At 41.4% G+C, this 19,294-nt stretch overlaps 1 protein-coding gene across 1 annotated transcript; it reads left to right on the top strand.

Moving 5' to 3' along the window:
* The first annotated feature begins 8,874 nt into the window (after positions 1 to 8,874).
* Positions 8,875 to 9,461, top strand: LOC129692278 (thioredoxin-like protein 4A). The gene has a single exon (XM_055628612.1). The coding sequence runs from the start codon at positions 8,942 to 8,944 to the stop codon at positions 9,368 to 9,370; it is 429 nt and encodes a 142-aa protein (XP_055484587.1). The 5' UTR covers positions 8,875 to 8,941; the 3' UTR covers positions 9,371 to 9,461.
* The last annotated feature ends 9,833 nt before the right edge of the window (positions 9,462 to 19,294 follow it).

The raw sequence follows: 19,294 nt of genomic DNA, 5'->3' as shown, positions 1-19,294 counted from the left end.
TGTCCTGAGAGGCTGGGGTACTCTTAGGAGGGGTTTACAGCAGTTAAGTATGACTCCTCCGTTTTCCATGGTACAGCTCTGAGAACTGCCTGTGATGTGATCTAATGTCTCACAGCAAAACAGCTCTCTCTGGGGGCTGAATTTTGATCTGGGTTTTATTTGAAGGGGTTGAAGTGTAAACAGCCACATGTGCTGTGGGTCTGTATACTGGACAGCGCCACTCCACCAGTGTAAGGAGGCAGAAGCCAACGGTGTCTGTGGTTATCTCCCTACAACAGTGCCTGAGACGGTAGCAGGTTTTGAATTAGTGTTCGTAGGGGAAAGTGTTTGTGATGCCGTGGGGATGGGGCATACCCCTAGAGTCTCACGGACAGTGCTCCTGGGTATCAGGTGCACTGAAATATATAAGCTGGCATTTAGGAAGCCCTGACAATGTACAAGCTTGAACACAAAGCCGTTTCCAATATAATCTCAGTGAATTGCCCCAACAGCTCTAAAATAACTATAATATCCCCATTTCATAGATTATAAAATTGGGGGGGGGGATGTCTCTGAGAGGCTAAAGTCACATTTCACATTAGAGAGAGTCGTGGAAAGCTGAGGTGGCTACTAGCCACCATGAAGCAAGGACCTGAGGCCCTCATTCCAACAGCCTATAGGAAAGTTTGTCCTACCAAAACCACAGATATTATCTTAGGAGGGAATTGGCTATGGACTGAACTGTACCCCTCACAAACCAAACCCATATGTGGATATGATGGTGTTTGGAAAGGTAAGTCATCAGATTAGTGGTCTCGGGGCTGGATTAGTATCCTTAGGGAACCAAAAAGAAAAGATGATTTTCAAATACTGATACAGCAAAAACTCTGCAGGGCTTCTTAACCCATTTCTGAACCCCAGCCCTGAAGCAGGGCTGGAAATTTTATATATCTAGGTTCTACTAAAGTTGTCAGTCTGGATACCATACTTTGAGAACCTCTATTTCCAAATATACCAAGAGGGCTGAGAAGGTGGGTCAATGGGTCCAGCATTTGCCTTGCATGCATGGGAACCTAAAATAGACTCTCCTAACCCTATGTAAAGCCATGTACAGGAGCACACACATGTAACCCCAGAACGCCTATCATGTAACACAAAGCAAAAACCAGGAGAATTCCTGGAATCCTGTGGGACAGCTACCCTGACCTAACATAGCAGTAAACATGGATGATAATTTTTTAATAATTATTTTGAAACTCTAATATAATTATATTATTTCCCCTTCCATTTCCTTTCCCTAAACCTCCCATATACTCCTCCTTGCTCTCTTTCAAATTCATGGCCTTTTTTTTCCATTAATTATTGTTACATATATATAGCACATGCACACACACACACACACACACACACATATATATATATATACATATACATATATACATTTCTAAATATAATTTGCTCCGTCTACATAATGTTCCTTGTAGGTTTGTTTCGGGACTGACCATTTGGTACTAGATAAGCAGGCCTGTATGCTCTTCCCTAGGTAGGACTACTTCTCCCATCTCAGCTTTCCTGTACTTTTTGAGGCTTCCTGGGCTTTCCCTAACTACTCCAGCATTCCTACTGTTGTGATTTTGTTAGTTTATGTTTAGACAGCCATGCTGGTAAGACTTTATGGGTACGACTTCTGACATTCATAGGAAACACCATCTCACAGAAAACTTACTGATCTTCTGTATCTTATAACCTTTCTGCCTCCTCTTCCTCAATGATCTCTGAGCCTTGGGGAAGGAGTTTTATTGTAGGTGTATCTGGTACCTGACAGTACCAGAGTACCTGATATGTACCATGTGGTTGTAACACATGTTTCCACAACTCTGCATTTTTATTGTTTGTAGTTTTCTGTAATGGTTTCTGTCTGTTGCAAAGAGAAGTTTCCTTGATGAGGGATGAGGACTACACTTATCTGTGGGTTCAAGGACAAACACTTAGAAAGTGGTTAAGGGTTGTGCTGGTTTAGTAAAGTGATGGCTGTAGGTTTTCCTCCAAGACCCATGACTTCACGAGTCCTTTGTAGTTGGCTAGGTTTCTACTACCAGGTATGATCTCCCTCTTGTTGGGCGGGCTTTAAATCCAATGAGAGAACTTCTGGTTACAGCCAAGGTATGTGTGCCACCATTGCACCCTTAGGGCTATCACGCATGCTGGTCATTGTTGTGGTTTACAGACATCGTAGCTGGGTAGGACTCCTGCTTCCCTCACTTAGAAGCTTACATGTTTCCTTCTGGTACCATGAAAGTTGGTCCTCAGGCTTTCAAATCAGTTTCAGCTCAGGGGCCTCTGGGCCCTGCATGTGAAGTATATGGTGTTCTTCATCAGTATGAACTTATCTTACATCTCTGGAAGTCTCTTGGACAATCCTGACAAATACTCAAAAGAGGGCTTCATATGTCTAGTATTGAAGTTTTTGTTAGATGGTCTTTGTCTTTTGGAAGGAGCATTGTAGACCCAGATGGAAAAAATTTCATTTAAATTATATATGTAATGTGCATTTATACAAAGAATTATGAGTGTTATAGATTTTAATGCCATATAATATTACTATATTATATTTAATATTGATAATAAAATTATATGTGTTAGCCAGATGTGGTGGCACCTGCCTGTAATCCCAGCACTCAGGGAGGCAAAAGCAGGTACATCTCTGTGAGTTCAAGGTTAGCCTGGTCTACGAGGACAACCAGGGATATGTAGTGAGACCCTGTCTCAAAAAAAAAAAAAAAAAGTGTATGTGTTTTATGATTAATTTAAAATACATTTAAAAAAAAAGAAAGAATCCGCTTCAGGGGCTGGAGAGATGGTTCAGAGGTTAAGGGCACCAGTTGCTCTTCCAGAGGTCCTGAGTTCAATGCCCAGCAACCACACCGTGGCTCACAACCATCTGTAATGAGATCTGGTGCCCTCTGCTGGCCTGCAGGCAGACCACTGTATACATAAAATACATGAGTAGCATTACAGAAGTAAAGTTAATCCTTAGATACATGTGTATCAAAGTCATTCCTCTTGCATGTAAAATTAAATTTCAGACAAAACTAATCCATAGTGATCAATATAAAACTTGACTGCTATAGAGATAGAAGGGTCTACCAGAAAGGGTGATAAAGAATAATGAGTAAGAGATATGCTTACCTTGATGGGCATAGTAGTCCCTCAGGTGAATATATCTATAGGAACTAATCAAGTTGTGAATGCTTTATACATTATTCTATGTGAAATTTAGCTCATTAGAAAAAGTCATTGTAGGGGTTGGAGAGATAGCTCAGAGGTTAAGAGCATTGGCTGTTCTTCCAGAGATCTTGAGTTCAATTCCCAGCACCCACATAGTAGTTTACAAGTATCTGTAAGGAAATCTGGTGCCCTCTTTTGGCGTTCAGGTGTACATGCAGGCAGAACACTAAGATGATGGATAGATAGATAGATAGATAGATAGATAGATAGATAGATAGATAGATGTAGAAAGAAAGAAAGAAAGAAAGAAAGAACTGGAAATTGAGCAGAAGGGACGCTGGAGTACAATAAAGCTTCATTTCCATTTTTGCTGCTATAGTATTATTTGAGCAGAAATTTTTTTTTTAATTCAGTTCCTTTTTGTTAATGCTGCTGGTGTTTTGTGCTACTGTTCCAGGAAACTCAACACTTCTGACATCAATAATTACAGAAAACAAAAACAAAGGATTGGCAGAGAAAGTATGTGTGATATGCCACACAGGGTTTCCTTTGTTTTGGTTTGTTATTGTTATTGTTGTTGCCTGTGCATTTGGACTGAAGCCCTCACTTTGCCAATGTCCCAAATGCTGGCTGTTGAGCCAGCATACGCAATTTTGGCTCTGCTCAACTCAAGATGGCCCTGAATCCAGGTGACCTATCTGACCTATGGGAAAGAACCTCCCTCAGTGGCCTTTTTCGAATGACTACTAGAGAGAAGACTCATATCACCCCTTGATGTGGGTGACACTGGCCATCCCAGTGTCAGAAGTTCCCATGGAACTGGCAGTCAGCTGCACTCACATGCTCAGAGGTACCCTTGCTGGAGGGCCCTATGAGTTTGCATACACCCCGCTAATGTGGAGATGGGAATCCAGTTTAGGACTATTGGTGCCCTACTGAGAGCAAGCCACAATTTCTCATGGTTGGGTTTGTGTTCCATGACTGGCCTTGCTTGCAAGACAAGAGAACGCTGAAGCAAAAACATGCCAGCTAAGGAGGAAAAGGATAGAGTGGCAGAGGGCATGGCAATGTGTGGGTAATTTTATTCTTCTGTCCTGTCTCCTGGAACTTAAGTCCATAGAAAATGAGCTAAGAAAGACTACACTGGAGCTGAAGAGATGGATGGCTCAACAGTTGAGAACACTGGCTATTCCTCCAAAGGACCTGGCTTCAATTTTCAGCACCCAAAGAGCAGATCAAAACCATTCATTACTCAGACCTGGGGATGTGATGTCCTCTTCTGGCCTCTATGAGCACTCCACGCACATGGCACACATACATGCAGGCAAAACACTCATACACATAAAAATAATAAAATAATAACTTTTTCTAAAAAAAAAAAGTATAAACTTGAGGGACGTTCCCATTATTACCACAAAAGTTTCACCTGACCTTACAGATTACCTGAAACCATGGGAAGGAGACACAGAATTCTTTCCTGAGAATTAAAGTCATTATTGATGTCACTTTGTTGAAATGGCTACATGACATTGAAGAGAGTCCTTCTCTTCCTGTGGAGGGATAAGAAGAAAAAGCAGAAGAAGTAGTAGTAGTCATATGAATGGTTTCTTTCAAATTTGAGGGGAAAATATGTCTTAAGAATAGCCAAATGGGAAAAACCTAGAAGCATTTCCTCTAGGAATTGGGCAAGGTTTTCCATTACCTCAATGCCAGTTTTTTTTTTAGAGCAGAAAATCCTTTTTTTAAAATATATATTTTATTTATTTATTATGTATACAAAGTTCTATCTGCATATACACTTGCACGCCAGAAGAAGACACTGGATCTTATTATAGATGGTTGTGAGCGACCATGTGGTTGCTGGGAATTGAACTCAGGTCCTCTGGAAGAGCAGCCAGTGCTCTTAATGTCTGAGCCATCTCTCCAGCCCTTTTTTTTTAATTTATTTTTATTTTATGTGTAGGAATGCTTTGTCTGCAAGTATATATGTGTGCCACATGCATGCAGTGTCCATGGATGTCAGAAGAGGGCTTCAGATCCCCTGGAACTGGATTTATGGACAGTAAAGAGCTGCTGTGTGAGGAGACAACTTCCTGAACATAACACCAACAGCACAGGCTCTAAGAGCAACAATCAATAAGTGGGACCTCATGAAACTGAAAAGCTTCTGTAAAGCAAAGGACACTGTCGTCAGAACAAAACAACAGCCTACAGAGTAGGAAAGGATCTTCACCAACCCTCTGACAGAGGGCTGATAACCAGCATATATAAAGAACTAAAGAAGTTAAAAAGCAATAAATCAAGTAATACAATTAAAAAATGGGGTACGAAGCTAAACAGAGCATTCTCTGTAGAGGAATATCAAATAGCAGAAAAACACTTAAAGAGATGCTCAACGTCCTTAGCCATCAGAGAGATGCAAATCAAAACGACCCTGGGATTTCACCTTATACCCATCAGAATGGCTAAGATCAAAAACACAAGTGACAACACATGCTGGATAAGTTGTGGAGAAAGGGGAACCCTCCTCCACTGCTGGTGGGAATGTAAACTTGTACAACTACTTTGGAAGTCAATCTGGCACTTTCTCAGACAATTAGGAATAGTGCTTCCTCAAGATCCAGCTATACCACTCCTAAGCATATACCCAAAATTTGCTCAAGTACACAACAAGGACATTTGTTCAACCATGTTTGTAGCAGCTTTATTTTTAATAGCCAGAACCTGGAAACAACCCAGATATCCCTCAACATTGGAATGGATACAGAAATTGTGGTGTTTTTGCACAATGGAATATTACTCAGCAATCAAAAAGGAGGAAATCATGAAATTTGCAGGCAAATGGTGGAATTTAGAAAAGATCATTCTGAGTGAGGCATCCCAGAAGGAGAAAGACACACATGGTATATACTCACTCATATGGTCCTATAAAATATGATAATCATAATGAAATCTATACACCTAAAGAAGATAAACAAGAAAGAGGACACGGGGTAAGATGATCAACCCTCACTTAGAAAGACAAATGGGATGTGCATTGGACATAGGAGAAAACAAGTAACAGGACAGGAGCCTACCACAGAGGGCCCCTGAAAGACTACCTAGCAGTGTGTCAAAGCAGATACTAAGACTCATAACCAAACTTTTGGCAGAGTACGGGGAATCACATGAAAGAAGGAGGAGTTTGTATGACGTGGAAAGGATAGGAGTTCCACAAGGACCAAACATATCTGGGCACAAGGGTCTTTTCTGAGACTGACACTCCACCAAGGACCATGTATGGATATAATCTAGAACCTCTGCTCGGATGAAGCCCATGGTAGCTCAGTAACCAATTGGTTTCCCATAGTAAGGGGAACAGGAACTATCTGACAGGAACTCAATGGAAGGCTCTTTGACCTCCCCACCCCGCAAGGGAGGAGCAGTCCTGCTAGGCCACAGAGGAGGACTTTGCAGGAGGACTGAAGATACCTGATAAAACAGGGCCAGGGAGGAGATGAGGGAGGGAGGGTTTGGGAGGGAATGAGGGAGCGGGATACAGCTGGGATACGGAGTTAATAAGATGTAACTAATAATAATAATAATAAAGAGCTGCTGTGTGGGTGCTGGGAATAGAATCTGGGCCACTGGAAGAGTAACAAGTGTTCATAATTACTGAGCCTTCTCACAGCCCTATGCCCTCCACTCCTACTCAACATAGCACTTAAAGTAAATTCTGGCTAGAGTACTAAAACACAAGAAAGGAAGGAAGGAAGGAAGGAAGGAAGGAAGGAAGGAAGGAAGGAAGGGGTATAAATTGTTAGAGAAGTCAGACTGTTCGTACTGCCATATAACTACCATATGCTGATAACCATGCCACTGGAACTCTGGAAAATTATACCCATTTTCAGATGACATGAGCCTATGCTTTAAAAAAAAAAATCTATAAGAGTCCACAGAATATAAGACTAAGCCAGGCAGTGGTAGCACATGCCTTTAATCCCAGCATTCAGGAGGCAAAGAAAGGCAGGGGGATCTCTGTAAGTTCCAGGCCAGCTTGGTCTACAGAGCGAGTTCCAGGACAGCCAGGGCTTGTTGCACAGAGAAACTCTGTAAAAAAGAAAAAGAAAAAAAGACCAATAAAAGACTTGACAAACTCTTTCAGCAAAGAAATAAGACATAGCAACCACCAGCCTTTTACATACTGAAAGCAAACCAAACACAAAGAAACCAGGGGATCTTATTCACAACATTTTCAAAAGAAATAAAATCCTGATAATAAATTTGATCTCTACAAAGAAAACCTTAAGGCACTGAAGAAAGGCTTGAGGAAGTCTCTAGAAGATGGAAAGATCCCCCATGTTCATTTACTGGCAGAATTAACACTGTGAAAAATACCAATACATTATCAAAAGCAATCCACGATGCACAAAAAACATTTCAAAATACAACAAAGGCCTTAATGTGGGACCTGAAATTCAGCTACAGAAAAGGCATTTTCAAGTGAAGACTTAACTTGATATTATATAAACTAAGAAAAAAAAAAAAAAAACCTTCACACAGCAGGGGAAGTAATGACCAGAGCGACACGGCCAAAGGAATGGAAGAAAATCCTTGTATCAGACAGGGCATTAACATCTAAAATTAATGTTAATTAATATCTATAACTTAAAAATTAAATACTCAAACCAAGGCATCCAATCAATAAATTGGCGAGGGTTGGCAAGATAAAGGGACTCTCCAACAAGCCTTAAAATAATCTAAGTTTGGTCCTTGGGGCCAACATGGCAGAAGGAAAGAAACAGCTTCTACCTTGCCCTCTGACTGACTGCAGCGCATGTGTGCTTGCACACCCACACACGCGCCCATACACACAAAATAAACTTAATAAATAAGGGACAAAATAACTGAACCGGACATACAAGTCACAAAGTCTTAGGAACAGCCAATTAGCACTTCCTTGGTCATCAGACAAATGCTCATCAAAACTGATGTAAGGGGCTAGGGAGATGGGAAGATGGCTTGTGGCAGTTGTAGGCACCGGTTACTCTTCCAGATGATCTGGGTTCGAGTCACAGCACCCACACAGTAGCTCAACAGTGTCTATAGAACTCCATTTCCAGGGATCCAACACCCTCTCCTGGCCTTCATGGGCACCAGCCAAACACATGTTGCACAGACACATACGCAGGTAAAGCAACCATTCACATTAGATAAAAATGCATATTTTGAAAATATGTAAATAAGTAAAACTGCTCTCTGAGATTCCAGCTCATCATAGACAAATGGCACAAAAAATGATAATGAAGTAAAAGGCATTAAACGCTGGCGACGATCTGGAGAAAAGAGGAGCCCTATCTCATTGCTGGTGGGAATATAAACATGTGCAGCCACCGTGGAAATCTCCATGGAGGTTCCTCAAAAGGCTGAAAACAGAACTACCAGGTGACTCAGCTGTACCACTCCCGGATACACAAGAACAGGCCTTCATGTCAACAAAGCACAGAGATGCTGGCACATCCATGGCTGCTGCTGTGTCTCTCACAACAGCCAGGAAGTGGAGACAGACCAGATACCAATCAGCAGACAAGTGGTGTGTAGCTGAAAATAAAAACAAAGCCATGACATCTGCAGGAAAATCATGATGTTACAGTGAATAAGACAGGCTCGAGGACTGCGAGAAGGACTCGGTGGTCCGGCCGCGAGGGCTCACACGAGGCAGCTCGCGGCGTCCGGCCGCGCAGGACTGCTCAAGATGTCGTACATGCTTCCGCATCTGCACAATGGCTGGCAGGTAGACCAGGCCATTCTTTCGGAGGAGGACCGCGTGGTCGTCATTCGTTTCGGACACGACTGGGACCCCACTTGCATGAAGATGGACGAGGTTCTGTACAGCATCGCCGAGAAGGTTAAAAATTTCGCAGTTATTTATCTTGTGGATATTACAGAAGTGCCGGACTTCAACAAGATGTGTGAGTTGTGTGACCCATGCACTGTCACGTTTTTCTTCAGAAACAAGCATATCATGATTGATTTGGGCACTGGCAACAACAACAAGATCAACTGGGCCATGGAAGACAAGCAAGAGATGGTTGACATCATAGAGACCGTGTACCGTGGGGATCGCAAAGGCCGGGGTCTGGTGGTGTCTCCCAAGGACTACTCCACTAAGTACAGATACTGAGCACTGCCCTCCCAGGCTGTGCAGAGGACACTAGGAGCCTCTTCCGTGTAGACACACTCAGCTCTTCAGAGCTTTTGGAAAGGGCTTGCAGCACAACGTGGCTGTAGGGCTGGAGGATCCTTGAGCTGAGAATTCTGGGACCTTAACTAGCTGAAGCAAATAAACATGGTGAAGGAACAACAACAACAAAAAAAAAAGGACAGGCTCAAGGAAGAAAATGTCGTGTTTTCCCACGTATGTGGAAATGTGTATGTGTGTGTGCACGTGTGTATGTGTGTGTTTATATACATGGGTGTGTTTGTAGGTCATGGCACTAGAAAAGGATCATGAGCAGGCTAGGAAGAAATTTTGGGAGGGGAGAAAGAGGGTACTGGGACGCATATGATAAAAAAGCAGAAAGGTGAGTGTCTGAAGAGAGAAAGAAAGCCTGAGGGAAGCAGGAAGTACAGAGGGGAGGGGAGCAATGAGAGGGGAACAAGTGCCAAAGGAAGTATAATGAGTGACTGAAAACACTGTAATGGAACTGTTACTTCTGTTTACCTGAATAAAAAAATAAATAAATAAAAAATAAATTGAAACAAGGTCTCACCTGGCTGACCTGGAACTGATTATGTAGACCAGGCTGGCTTGGAACTCACAGAGATCCTCCTGCCTCTGCCTCCCAAGCACTAGTGTTAATGGCAAATTTTAGAACTACCACACCCGGCTCTAAAAAAACAAACAAACAAAAAAAGTAAGGAATGGCTGGAAGTTGGCCAAGACATAAAGCACTAGCTGATGCTTCGTGAGAACCCAAGTTTGAAACCCCAAACTCACGTATTTTTAAGAATGTGGGCATGGTGGCACGTGATTCTAAGCCCAGCTCTGAAAAAACAGCCCTGTTCACCAGGGCTCACTGGCCAGCTCCCTATCCTAACTAAAAAGTTCCAGGCCAATGAGAGACCCTGTCTCAAAAAACAAAACAACAACAAAAAGCAGGTGCAGGGCTTGAGGAATCACATCAATTTGCTCTCTGGCCTCCACACATACTCAGCCATCCATGTGCACCCACATAAACACACAAACACACAGTAAATGAACAAATGCACACTCTATACATGTCTGTTTTTTATGATGCTTCTTACTGTGTGCATCACAGGTTTGACTGAGTTCTGCAGTTTGGCTATTCTAATGTCAGACGACTACAGTGTGCTGGGTGTGCCAGGAGACCCTTCATCTCAGTGCTTCAGAGCATGAGGCAGGGAATTAGGTGTTTGAGTTTAGCCTGAGCTACATAGCAAGCTCCAGACCACGTTGGGCCATATAAGAGACCTTACCTCAGAAAATAATAATAATAAAATAAAATCTTTTTTTAATTTAAAGATATATTTTTATTTTTTAATTCTCTCTCTCTCTCTCTCTCGTGTGTGTGTGTGTGTGTGTGTGTGTGTGTGTGTACACGGGTGTACACATGCACTTCTGTGTCTATATATATACGTTGCAGTTGCCTGAGGAGGCCAGAAAATAATGTCAGATGCCCTGGAGCTAGAGTTGTTGTGAGCAGCCAGATGTGGATACTGGGAACTGGACTCAAGAGCAGTATGCACTCTTAACAGTGGTAAACCTCTCTCCAGCCACCACTTGCTCACATTTTTTAAATCCAGTTGTGTATTACTGAATTTTCCATCACTATAACAAGCATCTGAGATCATCAACCTGAAAAAGAAAAGGGATTGTTTGGGCTCACAGTTCTAGAGGGTTACACCCATGGTTGTTTGGTCCTGTTTCTTTAGACCTATAGAGGTAGAAAACGGCTCACCCAATGGCCCCAGGAAGGAAAAAGACAACAGAAGGAAGAAGACAACAAAGTCCCACAAGTTCCCTCAAAGACCTCACACTAGGCCCCCGCCTTACAGTTTTACAACCTCCTGGTAGCATCAGGCTGGGAAACAGCATGAGCCCTTGGGGACACTAAAGATCCAAATCACAGCAAATCTGATTTGTTATTGCTGGGCCACAGAAACTCTTGCCATAGGCTGGATACTGACCCTATGTTAGGCACTGCATTGGTAAGCACTGTCTCCTGCAGCATGGGATGTACTTTATTTCAAGTTTTGGTGCCACCTAATTTGCCTATTCTGTTGTTATTTTTGTCTCTTCTCTTAGTGTCATTGCCAAAAAAAATAATTACATCAACTGACCAGATGTCAAGATTTCCTACATGTATCTCTATGCTTTTCTTTGTTTGAGACAGGATTTCAATAGGTCATCCAGCCTGGTAGGGAGTTTCCTGTGTAGCCCAGGATACTGTAGAACAAACTGTCCTGCCCCCCCACCTCCTGTGTGCTGAGAATACAGGCATGTACTACCACAACTGGTACATTCATGTTCCCTCTAAAAGTATAGTTTTAACTCTTACATGTGCGACTCTAATCTGTTTTGAGCTAATTTTTATCTAAAGTGAATTATGAAGACATGATTTCATTCTTCTCCCAAAATCATTTCTTTGAAAGACCATCTTTTCTCCATCAAATAGTTTCTTTATCATGTTGAATATCATTTGACGATGTATGTGAGGGAATGTTCCTGGGTCCTTCATTCTGTACAAAACAGAATGGCTTCTCTGTCTTCCTATGTGCAGGTGAACATGTTTTAATATCCTTTTAGAATAATTCTTCCCAGGGCTGGGGATGGAGTTCAGTTCGTAGAGTGCTTGCCTACCATATTTAAATCCTGAGACTCAAATCCTGACACCACATAAACCAGACACAGTGGCACATATCTGTAATCCCAGTATTCATAAGGTGGAGGCAGGAGAATCAGAAGTTCACATCAAACCTATGAGATGGTAAAAAGCCTGGAGTCCTAAGCTGCATTTGAAGAACCTATGGTGGAAGAAGAGAACTGACTTCTAAGACGTTCTCTGATGTTCAAATGTGTGCTATGGCATGTGCATATGTGTTGCATGTGCATATGTGCATACACACACAGCTATAAAACCCACATATACACAAATAATAAATTAAATTAAATAAGAACTTCAAAATCATACTAAGATAGGGCAAGACAGTGTAGAGGTTCCTCCATCTTATATTCTTGCTGAGGCCATTTTTAGATTTAATCTCCTTTTGGAGAATCCTGTGGGAAATTACCTAACCGTTCTATTCTAGGAACTCAAGGTCAAGATGCCCCAGCTAATTTATCTTAGCTTCTGCTAAACTGCCTGCTTGTGCAGAATCCCCTAAAGCTAACTGCTTATCTTAGCTTCTGTTAAATTGCTTGCTTGCTCCAAGCCCCTGCAGCTGTAGAGTGAGATGCCAAGCTGTGCTTTCTGCCTTCAAAAATCCTGTGCTCTGGACACTCAGTGCTACATTTCAGTCCTGGATACCTGAGTGTAGTCCCAGCTAGCTGGTTTAAAGACTCATAAACTGTGTCTGAGTGGTCATCTCTGGTGGGCTCCTCATAACAACACTTAGCTACATAGTAAGTTTGAGGCTAGCCTGGGCTACCTGAAGTCCTTTCAGAAGGAGGAAGAGAGGAGGGGGAGAGAACAAATATTATCTTCAGTCTCCTAGAACAAAGGTTTTCTACTCTACTCTTATCTGCTTCTGTACCTGCTCTACAAAATAAATAAATGAATGAATGAATGAATGAATGAATGCCTTGTAGCCTTGGAACCTAAGAGTACCTGGTACACAACAGGAGTTTATTATGGTTGCTTTAATGTCAATTCAACTCTACACAAATTAGAATCACCTGAATAGGGAACCTCACCTGAAGAACTGTCCTGATTGCCTTGATTGGCATGGGAAGATTCTTCTGGTAGGAGCTTAGATAAAAGGGTTCAGAAGGATGGTTATTCTGCCTTATGTGGCCTCCTTCTTATTGGAGAGTTTATTTACTCTGTTGTCTCCCCAGTGAGAGCTATTCTGGGACGACTTAAGTACCCAGCCTTAAGGACTGAGTACTTGATTCTCAGTGGCTTCGGTGTTATTTGGTTGTTGTTACTATTCTAAAGCTCACTTGGTAAGCTCCTCTGTGTGTGTGTGTGTGTGTGTGTGTGTGTGTGTGTGTTCATCTGCCTGGTTCTGTTCCTCTAGGGATCCCTGACTAAATCAAAGCTTAACCCGGTACAAAACTTTGTGCTCACCTCTTCCCCTTGAAAGAAAGTTTCTATTTCCATTCATCTTTGAAAAAGGTTGGAGATCCAAGATGGCAGCGACAATCGCACACCATTTCTGAGAGACAGAGGATTTGAAGCTCCAAAATTGCACATCATGGAACCTTCTCCAATATAGACTATATAGTTGGTCACAAAGCAAGCCTCAACAGATACAAGAAGATTGAAATAATTGCCTGTATTCTATCTGACCACCATGGACTAAAGCTGGACCTCAACAACAATGGAAATAGCAAAAACCTACACACACATGGAAACTGAACAACTCATTACTGAATGACAGCTGGGTTAAGGAAGAAATAAAGAAAGAAATTAAAGTCTTCCTAGAATTCAATGAAAATGAAGGTACAACATACCCAAATTTATGGGACACAATGAAAACAGTGCTCAGAGGAAAATTCATAGCTCTAAGTGCCTTTAAGAAGAAATTTTAACATCTCATACAAGCAACTTAATGGCCCAACTGAAAGCCCTAGGGAAAAAAAAAAAAAAAAAAAAAAGAAGCAGATACACCCAAGAGGAGCAGACAGCTGGAAATAATCAAACACAGGGCTGAAATCAATCAGAAACAAATAAAACTATTCAAAGAACCAAGAGCTGGTTCTTTGAGAAAATCAACAAGATAGGCAAACCCTTACCCAAACTAACTAAAAGGCAGAGAGAAACTATCCAAATCAGCAAAATCAGAAATGAAAAGGGGGACATTACAACAGACACTGAGGAAATCCAAACAACCATTAGGTCATACTATAAAAGCCTATATGCGACAAAACTTGAAAATCTACAAGAAATGGACAATTTTCTTGATAAGTTCCATCTACTAAAATTAAGTCAAGATCAGGTAGAAATATTGAATAGCTCTATATCCCCCAAGGAAATTGGAGCAGTCATCAACAGTCTCCCTTCCAAAAAAAAAAAAAAAAAAAAAAAAAACCTGGGCCAGATGATTTCATCGCAGCACTTCAAAGAAGTGCTAACTCCAATTCTCTTCAAACTATTCCACAAAATAGAAACAGAAGGAACATTACCAAACTCATTTTATAAAGCTACAGTCACCTTGATACCTAAACCACACAAAGACCCAACAAAAAAAGAGAACTTCAGAGCTCTCTCTCTTATGAACATTGATGCAAAAATACTCAATAAAATACTTGCAAACCGAATCCAAGAACATATAAAAGATATCATCTACCATGACAAAATAGGCTTTATCCCAGGCATGCGACGGTGGTTCAATATATGGAAATCCATCAATATAATCCACCACATAAACAAACCGAAAGAGAAAAATCACATGATCATCTCCTTAGATATAAAGAACTCAAGAAGTTAAAAGGCAATAAATCAAGCAATCCAATTAAAAAAATGGGATACAGAGCTAAACAGAGAGAATTCTCAATAGAGGAATACAGAATGGCAGAGAAACACTTAAAGAGATGCTCAGGGTCCTTAGTCATCAGAGAGATGCAAATCAAAATGACCCTGAGATTTCACCTTACACCCATCAGAATGGCTAATATAAAAAACACAAGTGACAACACATGCTGGAGAGGTTGTGGAGAAAGGAGAACTCTCCTCCATTGCTGGTGGGAATGTAAACTTGTACAACCACTTTGGAAATCTGGCACTTTCTCAGACAATTAGAAATAGTGCTTCCTCAAGATCCAGCTATATCACTCCTAGACATATATCCAAAATATGCTCAAGTATACAACAAGGACATTTGCTCAACCATGTTCATAGCAGCCTTATTCATAAGAGCCAGAATCTGGAAACAACCCAGATATCCCTCAACATTGGAATGGATACAGAATTTGTGGTACATTTATACAATGGAATACTACTCAGCAATTTAAAAAAAAAAAGGAAATCATGAAATTTGCAGGCAAATGGTGGGAACTAGAACAGATCATCCTGAGTGAAGTATCCCAGAAGCAGAAAGACACACATGGTATATACTCACTTATAAGTGGACATTAGACATATACTATAGAATAAACATACTAAAATGTGTACACCTAAAGAAGCTAAGCAAGGAGGACCCTGGGTAAGATGCTCAATCCTAATTGAGAAAGGCAAATGGGATAGATATTGGAAGAGAGTGAAAACAAGTAACAAGACAGGAGCCTACCACAGAGGACCTCTGAAAGACTCTACCTAGCAATGTATCAAAGCAGATGCTGAGACCCATAACCAAACCTTTGGTAGAGTGCAGGGAATCATATGAAAGAAGGGGGAGTTAGTATGACCTGTAGAGGACAGGAACTCCACAAAGACCAAATATATCAGGGCACAGGGGTCTTTCATTAGACTGTTTCTCCAACCAAGAATTATGTATGGATATAACCTAGAACCCCTGCTCAGATGTAGCCCACGGTAGCTCAGTATCCAAGTGGGTTTCCCTAGTAAGGGGAACAGGGACTATTTCTGACATAAACTCAATGGCTGGCTCTTTGACCCCCTACCACCACCGAGGGAGGAACAGCCTTGCTAGGCCACAGAGGAAGACATTGCAGCAAGTTCTGAAGATACCTGATAAGCTATGGTCATATGGAAGGGGAGGAGGACCTCCCTATCAGTGGACTTGAAAAGGGGCAAGGAGGAGATGAGAGAGGGAGGGTGGGATTGGGAGGGAATGTGGAAGGGGGCTATGGCTGGGATAAAAAGTAAATAACCTGTGATTAATATAAAAAATAAAAAATTATTTAAAAAAAGAACCATTATCATGCTAAATGCTCTGCTCAAGAGGCTTTCATACCCAGCACTTCTGAGCATGTAATGTACAAAGATCCATGATCATGATCCACACATCAGGAATGTGCCCAGAAATACCTGTAATGATAAGTCAATTCATTATAAATATGCATTAACTTTCTTTCCAGTAAAACCATGTGTGTTTCCTTTATTATCAAAGGCAATGCCTCGGGGTTATCCTCATTGTTCTTTTTGTACAAGTAATAAATCTTGCTTTCTCGTTTAAAAAAAAGAAAAAGAAAAAGGTCAAACTCCAAAACACAGGAGCTGGAATCATCTTGGAAAAACAGGAGAGAATGCGTATCTTGTGGGCCAGATGGCAAAGATTTTATAAATTTTCCTTGTGTTTTTCTCTTTCTGCAAGACCTTCTACCACTCAGTTGTCGGCCTCAGAGTACCAACCCACTCCTCCAAATAAGAGCCCAGTTAACCGGACAGAATTGTCTCCTGTCCCTCAGACTAAATGCTTAGGACTCCAACCTCCTCCCTAGCATTAAGCAGTTGATCCAAGCATGTGCACATCTGCCTGGCATTCCTGCAAGAAGAGAGGGGTCCCATTTTTATTTTTGTTTTTGTTTGTTTTCTGATCAACTTTACATAAGCTAGAGTTATCTGGGAAGAATCTCAGTGAAGACAATGTATCCATCAGATTAGCCTGTAGGGCATTTTCTTGATTAGTGATTGATGTAGGGGGACCCAGCTTACTGTAGGTAGTATATTTCCTGGGCAGACATTCCTCGATTGGATAGATAGATGATAGATAGATAGATAGATAGATAGATAGATAGATAGATAGATAGATACATAGATACATAGATAGATAGATAGATGGTAGAGGAGCAAGAGTTAATCCCACCAGGCAAAAATAAGATTACTACCACAATTTTGAGCCAATTTTAAGCAAGGTTTAATTAAATACTGGCCATGATGATGGACTCTGGCCAGGTCCATTTCAAGACTTCCAGAAAATGGCAATGAGTGGCATTTTGCAGAGGCTTATAAAGGCAAACCCATATAGCTACATATTTCTCACCAAGTCTAATCAGACGCAAGCATACATTCTGACATGCTTCCTGCCTATATACCTCCCACCTAAGTGTGATCAAACACATCTGGTGCAGTTGGGTCAAATAGACATGTTTAGAGGAGTGAAAATATGTGGCTTATTAACTTCTATAAACAATAGCCTCTAGTATCTAGGAAGTATCTTATAGGTTAGGTGCATTTTTGTTTTATGAATCTCTTAGACACAGTAATTAAAACTTAAAATGTAACTTTAGCTTTCACACAAAAGAATAAGCAGCATTCTTCTGAGGGCCCTGCTTCAGTTTCTGCCTCCATGTTTCTGCCTTTAGTTCCTGCCCTGACTTCCCTCCATAATGTACTATATAAACTGTAAACAGAAATAAACCCTTTCCTTTTCATGGTATTTTATCACAACAATAGGAATCAAACTGAGACAAGGGGTTAAGGGAGGGAAGAATCTATTGCTTTGAAAATCAGCTTTTTCTCCATGTGGTTTATAAAGATGTGTTGAATGAACAAATCAACCAAGATTATCACCATCAAACATTAGTCAGTGTGAAGACACTACACCTGCCAGAAGTTATAGATTCCCCCTAATTCCAACTCCTTCTCCTGCCAAGTCAGCTACTCTTTAATGGGTTCTTGGTTTTACAGAAACCACAGTAAAGCTATGGGTCTGATCACTGTAAAGTGATCAGTAATCACAGTAAAGCTTCTGCATCACTGAGGCATTCCCTAGTTTGCTTCCCCCTGCATAAAGGTCAATTTTCTGAACTGCTTGTCTCTCTGGAGCCTCCTGCGTTACCATCCAGGCCCAACCCATACCCAGTTTGCTGGTCTCTGGACCTCTCTGGCATAGCCTCCATCCTCGAAGATCTGTGCTCATGGAATGGTTTCTCTATCTTAGCTCCAGTGTTTCCATTCTCCCTTGATCACTGGATACTGTGGGAGGGACGGAAACCAGTCTCATGTTACCTAACCCTGGCTCTGTTTCACAATACTGTGATTAACAGCTTTTAGCTGGCGTGTTTGGGAGGAATACTACACTGCCACCCACAAGACATCAACCTTGGACAAGTCACTTGATTTATCTGTGTCTCAGCTTTCTCGTGTGAAAACAGTAGTAGTATACTCACTGGCTGGAGGTTGAGTTAATACATGCAGTCAATGCTTAGTTCTTATGAGCTGCTGCTTTTATAACACACATATTACAACTCAGGCATGCTCCTCATTGGGTTCACACAAAAATACTATTCTCCCTGACATACAGATTTTACAAAGGAAAAACTGGATTCAGAAAAAAGTGATAAATCTGCCCATTCTGAGCCATTGCCTCTCCTACTCCATTCTTATGTTGAATTCCTAGCCCCAAAATAATAATAGTAGGAGGTGGGGTCTTTCAGAAGGTGACTAATCCTTCATGAGCAGGATTAGTGCCTTATTATTGAGAACACAGAAAACTGCTGCAATTTTCTAAATGGCCATGTTGCCAAACTGGTCAGAGAAGCTTCTTTTTTTTTTTTTTTTTTTTTTTTAGTGTGCAGCAGCCAATGCAGAGACACAACTAGTCAAAGTGCTGAGAATAAATATCCATTGAGTGCTTAGCCCTCCCACACCCCTAAGCTCAGGAAACATCAAGGGAGAAGTGGTGAAATGAATGGAAAAGCTGGAGAATAGGGAGAAGGGCTGTGAAATGCTCTATTCTGGAAACAAGGCTATCGTATACATGAACTTGCTGAAGCTGTGGTTACCTAAATACAACCTGCACAAGACAAGCCACAAAAATTCCATCATAAGCCTCCACCCCTTTCTGAGGAGCTATTGGCAACAGATGGCTGCTGGGACATAGGGAGTGACTTTTTTCTTCAGGGCTGTGATCACTGGTAGGTTGCCCTGCACCCATGCATATGAAGGCAGCACTCACTGGAATTAGTAGGTAAGAAAGAAAGAAAGAAAGAAAGAAAGAAAGAAAGAAAGAAAGAAAG

The sequence above is a fragment of the Psammomys obesus genome, unplaced genomic scaffold, assembly GCF_907164565.1.
Source record: "Psammomys obesus unplaced genomic scaffold, mPsaObe1.curated_primary_1811, whole genome shotgun sequence".
Classification (NCBI taxonomy): domain Eukaryota; kingdom Metazoa; phylum Chordata; class Mammalia; order Rodentia; family Muridae; genus Psammomys; species Psammomys obesus.
The sequence above is the reverse complement of the archived record's forward strand: the minus strand, read 5'-3'. Positions and strand labels throughout refer to the sequence as shown.